This window comes from Salmo salar, chromosome 06 (genome assembly GCF_965601325.2).
Source record: "Salmo salar chromosome 06, fSalSal1, whole genome shotgun sequence".
NCBI classification, from domain to species: Eukaryota; Metazoa; Chordata; class Actinopteri; order Salmoniformes; family Salmonidae; genus Salmo; species Salmo salar.
Window position 1 is genome coordinate 64,858,664 of NC_138296.1, and position 13,236 is coordinate 64,871,899.

Here is a 13,236-nt window from a genome sequence, read left to right on the forward strand (position 1 = left end):
CTTTTAGTGTAAGAGCTGTTTGAAAAGATGGAGTTTTGGCCTGCCTGATGACATCACCATGCGGTAAATTAGTTAATAGACCATAAGAAAGAGAGTTTCAAACTTCTCTGCCAATAACAGCTAAGAATAAAATGTTGCTGATTTTTGACCATTTTATGTAGAGAAAGAAAATCATATGAAGGTACTTAATTGTTACCCAGAAATGATTTGATATTGAGATAAAAACAGCTGCATAGAGTACCACCGTAGGAGTCATAATACCCATAAAACCTAGTGGGAAATTAATTACATTTCTAACATATAAAAAGCAGAATAACACATTTTTTAAATGTTAACAAAGTGATTTTTATGAGCAATAGAATGCCCCCCCCCCCCCCCCCCCCCCCAAAGGATACATTACAATTGGACTCTTTTACGCTGTAAATTGAAGGTGTGGAGGTGTCATAATACCCATAAAACGTATGGCTGTCAAACGGAAATGATTCCAATCGTTTGTCCCATAGGGGATTTTCGAAACACTTCAAATAAGGGCTGTGTTTCATCTAGGTTTACCCTGGCAGGACGTTTTGAGAACCGTGTAAATCTCTCTAGGACAATAGCAATATATTTGTATTTACCCCACAAAAACGAAATGCTAATTAGCTGCTAATGTGGCTATCATAAAGAACTACAAGTGCCATGATGATCTGGACGAGACTGCCGAAGCGAGGCAAATGTAAGAATCTCTGGATTGAGCTAAATGTAGCAATTAATAAATTGGCTAAATTTCTTTAAATTGACAATTCTGTTAACTGTCTTGAGAACATTTTAAATTGACACAATACCTGTTAGCAAAGGTGTCAGCTAGAGATGATGTGCAGGAGCTTGCAGGGATTTGTAGTTTTGCATGATGTCTACTTTGATGTTAATTAGCATTTTCGAATCTCAGAGTAAATAGAGACGAATATTATAAATAAAGTCACTTTGTTCGAGAGAAATTTACATGGTTATAGAAATGTCACTCCAGGGTAAGCCTACACGAATCACAGCCCTTATTTTAAGTGCTTCTAAAATCCCCTATAGGAAAAATGAATAGTGGAAAAACGATTGGAACCATTTCCTTGTTTGACAGCCATACGGTTTATGGGTATTATGACACCTCCACCATGGGGCTCTATTGGACCTTCAATTTACAGCTTAAAATAGTCAAATTGTAATGTATCATATGGGGGGCATTATATTGCTTATAAAAATCACTTTGTTAACATTTAAAAAACGTTATTATTATTTTTTTTCACCTTTATTTAACCAGGTAAGCTAGTTGAGAACAAGTTCTCATTTACAACTGCGACCTGGCCAAGATAAAGCAAAGCAGTGCGACAGAAACAACAACAGAGTTACACATGGAATAAACAAGCGTACAGTCAATAACACAATAGAAAAAAAAGTCTATATACAGTGTGTGCAAATGGCATGATGCATTATGCCTTTTATGTGTTAGAAATCTAATTAATTTTCAAATAAACAATCTATACATAATGTCAACTTGTATACTAGGCTTAATAAGACACCAGTTCTGCCAGTGCTGGGTTCATGGTTTGTGCATTGCCTTGTTTATGATGCCATCTATTGGCAGAATTTGAGCATTGCACACATTTCTGGCCATGCTTTTATTTACTACCGGTTCGACAAGATACAAATGGCCGCCTCCATAAACTCCGACAGCATGAAAAATATGTTGCAATTTATGAAACTTATTGGGCAACTGAAAGTAAGCCATTGATTACGTTAAGGTTTATTTAACGACACTATACATGTGATAAAGCACAATTTCAACCCATGTTTGTTTACATGACGTCAATGAATAGTATTATTAACCCTACCTTTTTTTATGGCTGCTTTTTGTCAACAATTTCTTTACCTCCATCCTGCAGCGCGTGCCACGGACGGGCTGGGTGTACAGGAACGTGAAACAGCCGGAGAGTGTGTCTGACCACATGTACAGAATGTCCATGATGGCTCTGACGATAGCAGATCACAACGTCAATAAAGACAGGTAAAGTTGGTCTGTACACTAGATCATGTTCAAACTTCAAACATCGCAGCTGTAATATAATTTGTTATAAACGTTGCATTACTTTATTTGACTTTTTCATGCTTAATTACTAGGTAAAGCCTATAATGAAGTATTATATTTGATTCAGGTCTTTATGGAATCATTTTTGTAATGAATTACCTACATTTCTCTCGTAGGTGCATGAAGTTGGCCTTGGTTCATGACATGGCAGAATGCATTGTGGGTGATATTACACCTGCAGACAACGTTAGTAAAGCAGAGAAACACAAAAGGGAAGAGGTAGGTTATTCTTACAAACCTTCCATGGTGTCAAAATGTAGGATATTGTAGATTTGTAAATTCCTCAGAAATATCAGCCAATGACAATCTGTCCTTTCTCAGGAAGCAATGAGGCACCTCACTGGTCTTCTCCAGGAGGGCTTGAGGAAAGAGATCTATGAACTCTGGGAGGTCAGTCACAGCTGTTTTCCACTTTGCTCCATCACCTTTATGTGCCTGTAGTATGTGTTTGTTTCTTCTCATTTCTCCAATCAACCAGCGGTTAAATTGGTCATTTGAGGTGGTGGAGCGCTATCCCTCCACAGCCCTAATGCTAGCCTCAACCCAAATCCTACCCCTACCTTCATGTCCACACCCCAGCGCAACCCTAGAACCTAAAACGGTTCTTCGGCTGTCACCATAGGCGAACCCTTTGAAGAACCATTTTTGGTTCCAGGTAGAACCGTTTTGGGTTCCATGTAGAACCCTTTCCACAGAGAGTTCTATATGGAACCCAAAACGGTTCTATCAGGAACCAAAAAAGGGTTCTCCAATGGGACAGCTGAAGAATCCTTTTGGAACCCTTTTTTCTAAGTTATACCTTCATGTCCAGACCCCGGCTCAACCCTAACCCTAGCCTCAACCACAACCCTTACGCTAATCTCGTTCCCAGACACTTATGCGCAAATAGTCTGGTGGACTAACGCATCGAACTTGGCCTTCGTTATCATTAGTAAATACAGAGAGCTATGAGAATCTCCCGGTGCATAGGCATTGGCGCAATCATCTCCCACAACACCTTCCTCCTAACCCTTCCTTGTACGTGTCTTGTGCACCTCAGTTTACATTCCGCCTTGGAGACATGTGATTCACTAAAATTAAATGATGACCAACATTTTTCTCAGTAGGTCACGCCCACAGAATTCTATCGTCACTCCCACTAAGGCCGTTGAATTGTTGATAACCCAGGCTTATAAGCGCAATAGCCTGGGGACAAGGTTACCCTAACCTTAAAGTGGAACTGACAGCATTTTAGCAACATGCAATCATATTTTGGGGGGTTTTGTTTTTTTTTTTAAATTGGGGGGTATTTTACCCCTTTTTTCTCCCCAATTTCGTGATATCCAATTGCAATCCAATAACGATCTTGTCTCATCGCTGCAACTCCCCAACGTGCTTTGGAGAGGCAAAGGTCGAGTCATGTGTCCTCCGATACATGACCCGCCAAACCGCGCTTCTTAACACACGCCCGCTTAACCCGGAAGCCAGCCACACCAATGTGTTGGAGGAAACACCGTTCAACTGATGACCGAAGTCAGCCTGCAGGTGCCCAGCCCGGCACAAGGAGTCGCTAGAGCGCGATCAGCCAAGTTAAGCCCCACCGACCAAATCCTCCCCTAACCCAGACGACGCTGGGCCAATTGTGTGCCACCCTATGGGACTTCCGGTTACGGCCGGTTGAACAGCCTGGGAACGAACACAGGTTTGTAGTGACGCCTCAAGCACTGAGATGCAGTGCCTTAGACCGCTGCGCTACTCGGGAGGCCCATCAACATGAAATCTTATTAAAATGTGTTCATATACACCCCCAGGAAAAATATTACTCTTTTTCTTATCTTTTTTTTCTGACAAGCGAGCACTTAGATATGGTCATTTCCACATTTTCATAAATTCTTAGAAAGGGAAAGGGGGTGGATACCTAATCAGTTGTCCAACTGAATGTATTCAACTGAAATGTGTCTTCCGCATTTAACCCAACCCCTCTGATTCAGAGAGGTGCGGGGGGGGCTGCCTTAATTGACATCCACGTCTTTGGAGCCCGGGGAACAGTGGGTTAACTGCCTTGCTCAAGGGCAGAACGGCAGATTTTTACCTTGTCAGCTCAATGTTTGGAAATGACGTATACGAAGACATTTGTGAAAATTCTATAGCAATAAATATACAGTGAGGGGAAAAAAGTATTTGATCCCCTGCTGATTTTGTATGTTTGCCCACTGACAAAGAAATGATCCGTCTATAATTTTAATGGTAGGTTTATTTGAAAAGTGAGAGACAGAATAACAACTAAAAAATCCAGAAAAACGCATGTCAAAAATTTTATAAAGTGATTTGCATTTTAATGAGGGAAGTAAGTATTTGACCCCCTCTGCAAAACATGACTTAGTACTTGGTGGCAAACCCCTTGTTGGCAATCACAACAGCAGTCAAGCACCCAAGCTAACTGGCTAAAGTTGGCTAGCTTGCTAACTACTTCCAGACACAAATGAGAAAACACCTCTGTGACCATTTACTCGCCCTAGCAGAGCTGGTTAGGCTGTTTACATGTTATCAAGAGCGTTCGTGACTGTTACCTTTTTTGCCTACGTTTACTGACACCGGTCATATTCAGTTGGTGTTGCGCATTTGTAAATTCATCAGTTATTCTGGCACACTCAGATGAGAGTGATCTGAAATTGGATTAGATGGCCAGAGTGAATTTACGAACGCAAGAGAAATGCTAACTAGATAACAGTCGTTCAAGTTCAGCATAGCTAGCTAGCAAAGCGATTCACATTTTTTTCTAGCTAACCAAATGACACCAAAAAAAGATATGAGGGGAAAAAGTCAGTTACTCACTCACTCCTCCAAACACATGACTTGATCATTGTCCTTGCTAGTTTGATTTTAGTAAAATTCCCAGCCTTTGAAACTGAAACAGTGCTTCCCGAATGGGTGGAGGCAGCAAAAAATGTTCTACGTTAGGCCAGCTGTGATTTACAACCTGATAGCAATATTTTTTGGACTACCAAGAAATGTATTGGTGAATTATATAAATCAAAAAACATGAGCTGGCGCACACCCAGAAACATTTGTTTGTGTGGAGATGCTGACTAATGGCGAATAAACTATAAACTATCAAAATAAAGAAAGTCGCACACTGAATATATAAACTCCCAGCAATTGAATGGGTATTTACCAACGTTTCCGCATCAGTGATGCCACAGGGATTCCGAAACGTTGGTAAATACCCATTCAATTGCTGGGAGTTTATATATTCAGTGTGCGACTTTATTTTGATAGTTTATGAATTATATTAATCATGCATTGAACTGCATCAATCTATTCTGACAACAATGCCTTAGTGTCCGTCATGGAATTTTGAGTAAAATAGAGCCTATTTGTAAAACCTCTTATAAACTTGGTTTTGTAGCATAAACCCGGGAATTTGATATATTTGAATGATATTATGATTGTCTGTTTGTTTCATATCTGCAAAGTAGTTAAAACGCTGTCAGTTCCACTTTAACCCTAGCTTCATGTCCACAACCTGGCTCAACCCTAACCTTCAACCACAACTCTAACCCTAACCCTAGCTTCCCTACAGTGGAGGCTGCTGAGGGGAGGACGGCTCATAATAATGGCTGGAACGGAGTAAACGGAATGGCATCAAACACATCGAAAACATGTGTTTGATGTATTTGATACCATTCCACTCATTCCGCACCAGCCATTAACGTGAATCCGTCCTCCCCAATTCAGGTGCTTGCCTAACCCTAGCTTCCATAACCCTTACCCTAATTGGCATAATCCGAACCTTGGTTTATCCTACTTTTATGATTCTACTTTTTATCCTACTTTTCTCTTTAACTGAAGGTGCAGGAGCGCAGCTCCGGGAAGCTCCAGCTCAATTAAACCACTGCTCAAACCCCTCCCACACTGTGTGTCCCCAGGAGTACGAGAGCCAGACGAGCGCTGAGGCTAAGCTGGTGAAAGAGTTTGACCTGCTAGAGATGATTCTGCAGGCCCATGAGTACGAGGAGCTGGAGGGGAAACCAGGCAGGCTACAGGAGTTCTTTGATTCCACACAAGGTAGGTACTATCTCTCATTTAACCTGGTAGTTAGGGCTGATGATCGGCTCTATGGGCTATATAAAGGTGGTGTAATTATCTTTTTTTATTTTTTATCTCCATCCACCTCAGGCCGATTCCACCACCCAGAGGTAATCCAGTTTGTGAAGAATCTAAATGAAGAGAGAGCTGGTCACTTGGCAGCTGGAGGCGATGGGTCGTCTGGGAGCTCGGAGTCCAAGAAACCAAGAACAGACTCCTCCTGACTTCAACATTTCCACTGAATGATGCTACACTCAGCTTGTGTCAATGACGTTGCAGTAGCCACTGTTCTAACTCATCCTCACATGACATGATGTGGTAGAATGTTGTCATGGAAACCTGGTTCTGGTTGGTGAGTTGTGGAATAATTTAGCAAAAGATGGGCTATCCTTGAAAACAAATGTGTGCCCTGTTTTACTCCCAAAGTGCTCATTTTATTTTACATAGATGGACAAGACTTTGAAAGTAATTTGTTTATAATGAACGTTTCTGGATGTGCACATACTTCGCCTGTACAATTCCTGTGATGCATCAGAAGATGCACCTATATTTTTTTGTTTTGAGTTGTTTGACCTCTTAAGCTGTGAGGCTTCATTAAAACCATTGGTTATAACTATTACTTATGACTACAACATTATTTCTTTGAGAGAATTCCCATAGGCCTACATGTTCTAATCAATAGAAACTGCAAATACCTTGGGCTCTATTATACCAAACCTATCGCAATGGTCAGTCTAGACACTGGGTGGTTTTATGCACCTCTAAAGCATGGCTAAAATAATGTAGGCCTGCCTGCAATATATAGATACACTATATATACAAAAGTATGTGGACATCCCTTCAAATTAGTGGATTTGGCTATTTCAGCCACACCCGTTGCTGACAGGTGTATAACATTGAGCACACAGCCATGCAATCTCCATAGGAAAAACATTGGCAGTAGAATGGCCTTACTGAAGAGCTCAGTGACTTTCAACGTGGCACCGTCAATGGATGCCACCTTTCCAACCAGTCAGTTTGTCAAATTTCTGCCCTGCTAGAGCTGCCCCGGTCAACTGTAAGTGCTGTTAATGTGAAGTGGAACCATCTAGGAGCAACAACGGCTCAGCCGTGAAGTGGTAGGCCACACAAGCTCACAGAACGGGACCGGCGAGTGCTGAAGCGCATAGCGCATAAAAATCGTCTCTACTCGGTTCCAACACTACTGAGTTCCAAACTGCCTGGAAGCAACGTCAGCACAAGAACTGTTGTAATTACATTTTATTAGTCACATGCACTGAATACAACAGGTGAAATGCTTACTTACAAGCCCCTAACCAACAATGCTGTTTAAAAAAAAGAATAAGAAATAAAAGGAACAAGTCATTAAAGAGCAGCAGTAAAATAACAATAGCGAGACTATATACAGGGGCTACCGGTACAGAGTCAATGTGCGGGGGCACCAGTTAGTTATTAAAGTGACTATGCATAGATAATAACAGAGAGTACATCGGAATCAAAAGAGGGGGTGGGGTGGGGGAGTGGGCAATGCAAATAGCCTGGGTAGCCATTTGATTAGATGTTGGTGGAGTAGAGGACCTTGTGCATTTCAGGTAAAATAATAACCTAATGTTTATATCCCAGGACAAATTAGCTAGCAACAGCAAGCTAGCTAAATAGGACAAATTAGCTAGCAAGTGCAAGCTAACTAGCTAAATTGCCATAAATGTTTAATGCTTTTTGACCTGTCCCCAAATTAATGTTATTGGTTCAGAGTTTGTTTTGATATTTTAACCTGCGTGTCGTGATCACGTTTGGTGTAGGGGGACAAAATAAATGTATGCATGATGGCGCACGATGGCGCACGCGCGCAGCCAGTTTGGGTTCCGTGTAAGGCTGCATGATGAGACTAATGATGATTTTAAAAAAGTTGCATGAAAATCATGAGCTCTGCTTTATTTTTTTGCACAGGCTTTACACACTTCATCAGTCTCTTGACAAGCAATCGATAATGCCTCGAATTTTATGGCTCTCTGTCACATGATTGGGTCTTTCTCACAGCTACAAGTGAAGACAGACACATCGGGGAGGCAACTGAGCGAGTCCCTATCCAATTCCAAGGAATATATTGAAGATATTGGAAGAACTGTCCACATTGACTTTTCGTCAGCCAACAAGATGAGTAGGCCTAACGAACAGCAAAAGCACTAGCCTGTCAATCTACTATCCCCCATAGTACAAAAGTTGATTTGTTCTATTCTGTGTGAGAAATAAATATTCCAAACATAGTCTGGGACAGTTGTGGGATGCGATAGATCTCATATTAATACAACCTCTGGCATCAAAAAATGTTTTTTAAGTAATGAGGCTGATGCAACAAATCACAAAGTTTAGCTTAAAATGTTGATAAACTATTAGGCTATTTCTTCACATTACATGCCCAGAAATGCGCACACAGCAGTAGGCTATAAGTGTGAATGTTCCATTAGCAGGAAAACATCATTCTCAAAAGTGACTGCAAATGTGACTATGCATGTAATGCTTTTATTATAAAGGTGCATTTTTATGGTGAAAGTTGTCTTCTCCAAACTTGAAACTCACACGCTGCATATGTATGCCAGTTAGGCTCTACACCAGCTGTAAAGCGGATTAATGTGCTTAATTTTAAGAAGTTATTCGGGCACTTTAGTTGTGATACAAACGTTGGATTATATTTTGGATTTTTAATACATTCTAAGGCTGCATGATGCGACTAATGAGGATTTGAAAAATGTTGCATGAAAGGCATGAGCTCTGCTTTGTTTTTGTGCAAGCTGCACAGACTTCACCAGTCTCTCATTCACAATTTGCCTCGAATTTCCCAGCTGCAAATATATCATCCACAAGTGATAGCCTAATATTGTTACCCTACAGACTATTCTTGATTAAATCTTGTCTTTACATATACTAAATAATATATGTGTGAAATTTGTTTTGATTTAGAATGGACCATTATCATGCACCTGTCTCGAAACAGGGGCATGGGAAAAAAATACATGTCATCTATGCACTTACATCGCGAATGGAGGACGCTATTCCCATGGTTCATTTTCATGCCATCCTGTTGTAAAGAGAAGCAATGTGCCTAATATTAGGAAAGTTGAGAAATAAATATAGTTGGCCTAGCCTATAGAAAGCTGATGGGATCCTCCTCTTTTTAATAGAGATCATCACTTTGTTTTCTCATGCAATTGCATAGCCTATAGAAATGTTGCGCAACATGAGCTCATGGGCTCTCATTAAGTGTTTTATGTTTCACGGAATCATGGCTGAATGATGACATGGATATTCAGCTAGCAGGATATACGCTGCACCGGCTAGAGGGAACAGCAAGACGAGGGGGAGCGGTCTGTGTATATTTGTAAACAACAGCTGGTGCATGAAATCGAACGAAGTCTCTAGATTTTGCTCGCCTGAAGTAGAGTATCTTATGATAAACTGTAGACCACACTATTTGCCAATAGTGTTTTCATCTATACTTTTGTGGCTGTTTATTTACCACCACAGACGGACGCTGGCACTAAGACCACACTCAGTCAGCTGTATAAGGAAATAAGCAAACAGGAAACCGCTCACCCAGAGGCGGCGCTCCTAGTGGCCGGGGACTTTAATGCAGGGAAACTTAAATCAGTTTTACCTAATTTCTATCAACATGTTAAATGTATAACCAGAGGTAAGAAAATTCTAGATCACCTGTAATCCACACACAGAGATGCGTACAAAGCTCTCCCTCACCCTCCATTTGGTAAATCTGACCACAATTCTATCCTCCTGATTCCTGCTTACTAGCAAAAATGAAAGCAGGAAGCACCAGTGACTCCGTCTATAAAAAAGTGGTCAGATGAAGCAGATGCTAAACAACTGGACTGTTTTGCTATCACAGACTGGAACATGTTCCGGGATTCTTCCGATTGCATTGAGGAGTACACCACATCAATCACTGGCTTTATCAATAAGTGCATCGAGGACATCCCCCCCACAGTGACTGTACGTACATACCCCAACCAGAAGTCATGGATTGCAGGCAACATTCGCACTGAGCTAAAGGGTAGAGCTGCCGCTTTCAAGGAGCGGGACTCTAACCTGGAAGCTTATAAGAAATAATGCTATGCCCTCCGATGAACCATCAAACAGGCAAAGCGTCAATACAGGGCTAAGATTGAATCGTACTACACCGGCTCTGGCGCTCGTCTTACGTGGCATGGCTTGCAAACTATTACAGACTACAAAGGGAAGCACAGCTGCGAGCTGCCCAGTGACACGAGCCTACCAGATGAGCTAAATCACTTCTATGCTCTCTTCGAGGCAAGTAACACTGAAGCATGCATGAGGGCATCAGCGGTTCCGAATGACTGTGTGATCATGCTCTCCGTAGCCGACGTGAGTAAGACCTTTAAACATGTCAACATTCACAAGTCCGCGGGGCCAGATGGATTACCAGGACGTGTCCTCCGGGCATGTGTTGACCAACTGGCAGGTGTCTTCACTGACATTTTCAACATGTCCCTGATTGAGTCTGTAATACCAACATGTTTCAAGCAGACCACCAAAAGTCCTGTGCCTAAGAACACTAAGGCAACCTGCCTAAATGACTACAGACCTGTAGCACTCACGTCCGTAGCCATGAAGTGCTTTAAAAGGCTGGTCATACTCACATCAACACCATTATACCAGAAACCCTAGACCTACTCCAATTTGCATACCGCCCTTTCCCACCTGGACAAAAGGAACACCTACGTGAGAATGCTATTCATTGACTACAGCTCAGCATTCAACACCATAGTACACTCAAAGCTCATCACTAAGCTAAGGATCCTGGGACTAAACACCCCCCTCTGCAACTGGATCCTAGACTTCCTGATGGGCCGGGTAGGTAGCAACACATCTGCCACGCTGATGCTCAACACTGGAGCCCCTCAGGGGTGCGTGCTCAGTCCCCTCCTGTACTCCTTGTTCACCCACGACTGCGTGGCCAGGTACGACTCCAACACCATCATTAAGTTTGCAGAGGACACAACAGTGGTAGGCCTGATCACCGACAACGACGAGACAGCCTATAGGGAGGAGGTCAGAAACCTGGCCAGGGGGTGCCAGAATAACAACCCATCCCTCAACGTAACAAAGACAAGGAGATGATTGTGGACTACAGGAAAAGGAGGACCAAGCACGCCCCCATTCTCATCGACAGGGCTGTAGTGGAGCAGGTTGAAAGCTTCAAGTTCCTCGGTGTCCACATCACCAACAAACTAGAATGGTCCAAACACACCAAGACAGTTGTAAAGAGGGCACGACAAAGCCTATTCCCTCTCAGGAAACTAAAAAGATTTGGCATGGGTCCTCAGATCCTCAAAAGGTTCTACAGCTGCAACATCGAGAGCATCCTGACTGGTCGCATCACTGCCCGGTATGGCAACTGCTCGGCGGAAGGACGGCCCTACAAATTGTCAAAGACCCCACTCACCCCAGTCATAGACTGTTCTCTCTGCTACTGCATGGCAAGAAGTACCGGAGCACCAAGTCTAGGACCAAAAGGCTTCTCAACACCTTTTACCCCCAAGCCATAAGACTCCTGAACATCTAATCAAATGGCTACACTGACTATTTGCATTGTGTGTCCCCCACCCAAACCCTCTACACTGCTGCTACTCTCTGTTTACCATATATGCATAGTCCCTTTAACTATACATTCATCTACATAATACCTCAATTAGCCCGACAACCGGTGCCCCCACACATTGGCTACCCAAACTATCTGCATTGTGTCCCGCCACCCATCACCAGCCAACCTCTCTTTTACGTTACTGCTACTCTCTGTTTATCATGATGCATAGTCACTTAACCATACCTACATGTACATACTACCTCAGTTAGCCCGACTAACCGGTGCCTGTATATAGCCTCACTACTGTTATTATTCACTGTCTTTTTACTGTTGTGTTTTATTTCCTTACTTATCTATTGTTCACCTAATACCTATTTTTTACTTAAAAATTGCACTGTTGGTTAGGGCTTGTAAGTAAGCATTTCACTGTAAGGTGAAACACCTGTTGTATTTGGAGCACGTGACAAATAAACTTTGATTTGAAATGTTACGCAACATGAGTTCATGGGCTCTCATGAAGGGTTTTATTTGATTTTGGATTAACTTTGCATTGATGTCAGAGTGATTAGAGTGACAATAGAGTGCTGGCAGTTAGCATGTTTGGTGGGCTACTAATGACCATCAGAGCTTGGAGAAGCCTAATTACCGTGACTAAATGGTCACATGGAATTTGACTGCCATCATGACTCGTGATCGCCGGTGTGGCGGTAGTAAGGTGTCAACTGTAAAGTTTGGTGGAGAAGGAATAATGGTCTGGGGCTGTTTTTCATGGTTCGACCTTAGGCCTCTTAGTTCCAGTGAAGGGGAATCTTAACACTACAGCAGCATACAATTACATTCTAGACAATTCTGTGCTTCCAACTTTGTGGCAACAGTTTGGGGAAAGACCTTTCTTGTTTCAGCATGACAATGCCCCCATGCACAAAGTGAAGTCCATACAGAAATGGTTTGTCGCGATTGGTGTGGAAGAACTTGACTGGCCTGCACAGAGCCTTGAACTCAACCCCATTGAACACCTTTGGGATGAATTGGAATGCCGACTGTGAGCCAGGCCTAATCGCCCAACATCAGCGCCCAACCTAACTAATGCACTTGTGGCTGAATGGAAGCAAGTCCCCGCAGCAATGTTCCAACATCTAGTGGAAAGCCTTCCCAGAAGAGTGTAGGCTGTTATAGCAGCAAAGGGGGGGACCAACTCCATAATAATGCCCATGATTTTGGAAGGAGATGTTTGACAAGCAGGTGTCCACATACTTTTGGTCATGTAGTGTAAAAAGGGAAAGTCAGCTCACTGTTTTGCTCCTATCGAACTTCATAATTTAATAAAGCTTTGGCGATTAAGATTTATTTGAAGCTGTCTCACCAGCCAAACACGGTCTTTATGGACGGTCTTACTTGATTACATTGGGCAGGACAAAAAGAAAACAGCCTT

The 13,236-nt window shown here is 42.4% G+C and overlaps 1 protein-coding gene across 1 annotated transcript; it reads left to right on the forward strand.

The window, feature by feature from the left end:
- The first annotated feature begins 1,641 nt into the window (after positions 1 to 1,641).
- hddc2 (HD domain containing 2) lies at positions 1,642 to 6,803 on the forward strand. Its single transcript, XM_014205108.2, has 6 exons — positions 1,642 to 1,750; positions 1,914 to 2,035; positions 2,233 to 2,335; positions 2,438 to 2,506; positions 6,025 to 6,163; positions 6,275 to 6,803. Exons 1-6 carry the CDS (start codon positions 1,679 to 1,681, stop codon positions 6,406 to 6,408), a joined length of 639 nt encoding a protein of 212 aa, XP_014060583.1. The 5' UTR covers positions 1,642 to 1,678; the 3' UTR covers positions 6,409 to 6,803.
- Positions 6,804 to 13,236: the final 6,433 nt, after the last annotated feature.

Excerpts from the sequence above, each read along its gene's own strand:
- hddc2 (XM_014205108.2), top strand. The coding sequence starts at position 1,679 with ATGGCCGCCTCCATAAACTCCGACAGCATGAAAAATATGTTGCAATTT. Across the intron at positions 2,036-2,232 it reads CACAACGTCAATAAAGACAG|GTGCATGAAGTTGGCCTTGG; the intron begins GTAAAGTTGGTC and ends TTTCTCTCGTAG. Across the intron at positions 2,507-6,024 it reads AGATCTATGAACTCTGGGAG|GAGTACGAGAGCCAGACGAG; the intron begins GTCAGTCACAGC and ends GTGTGTCCCCAG.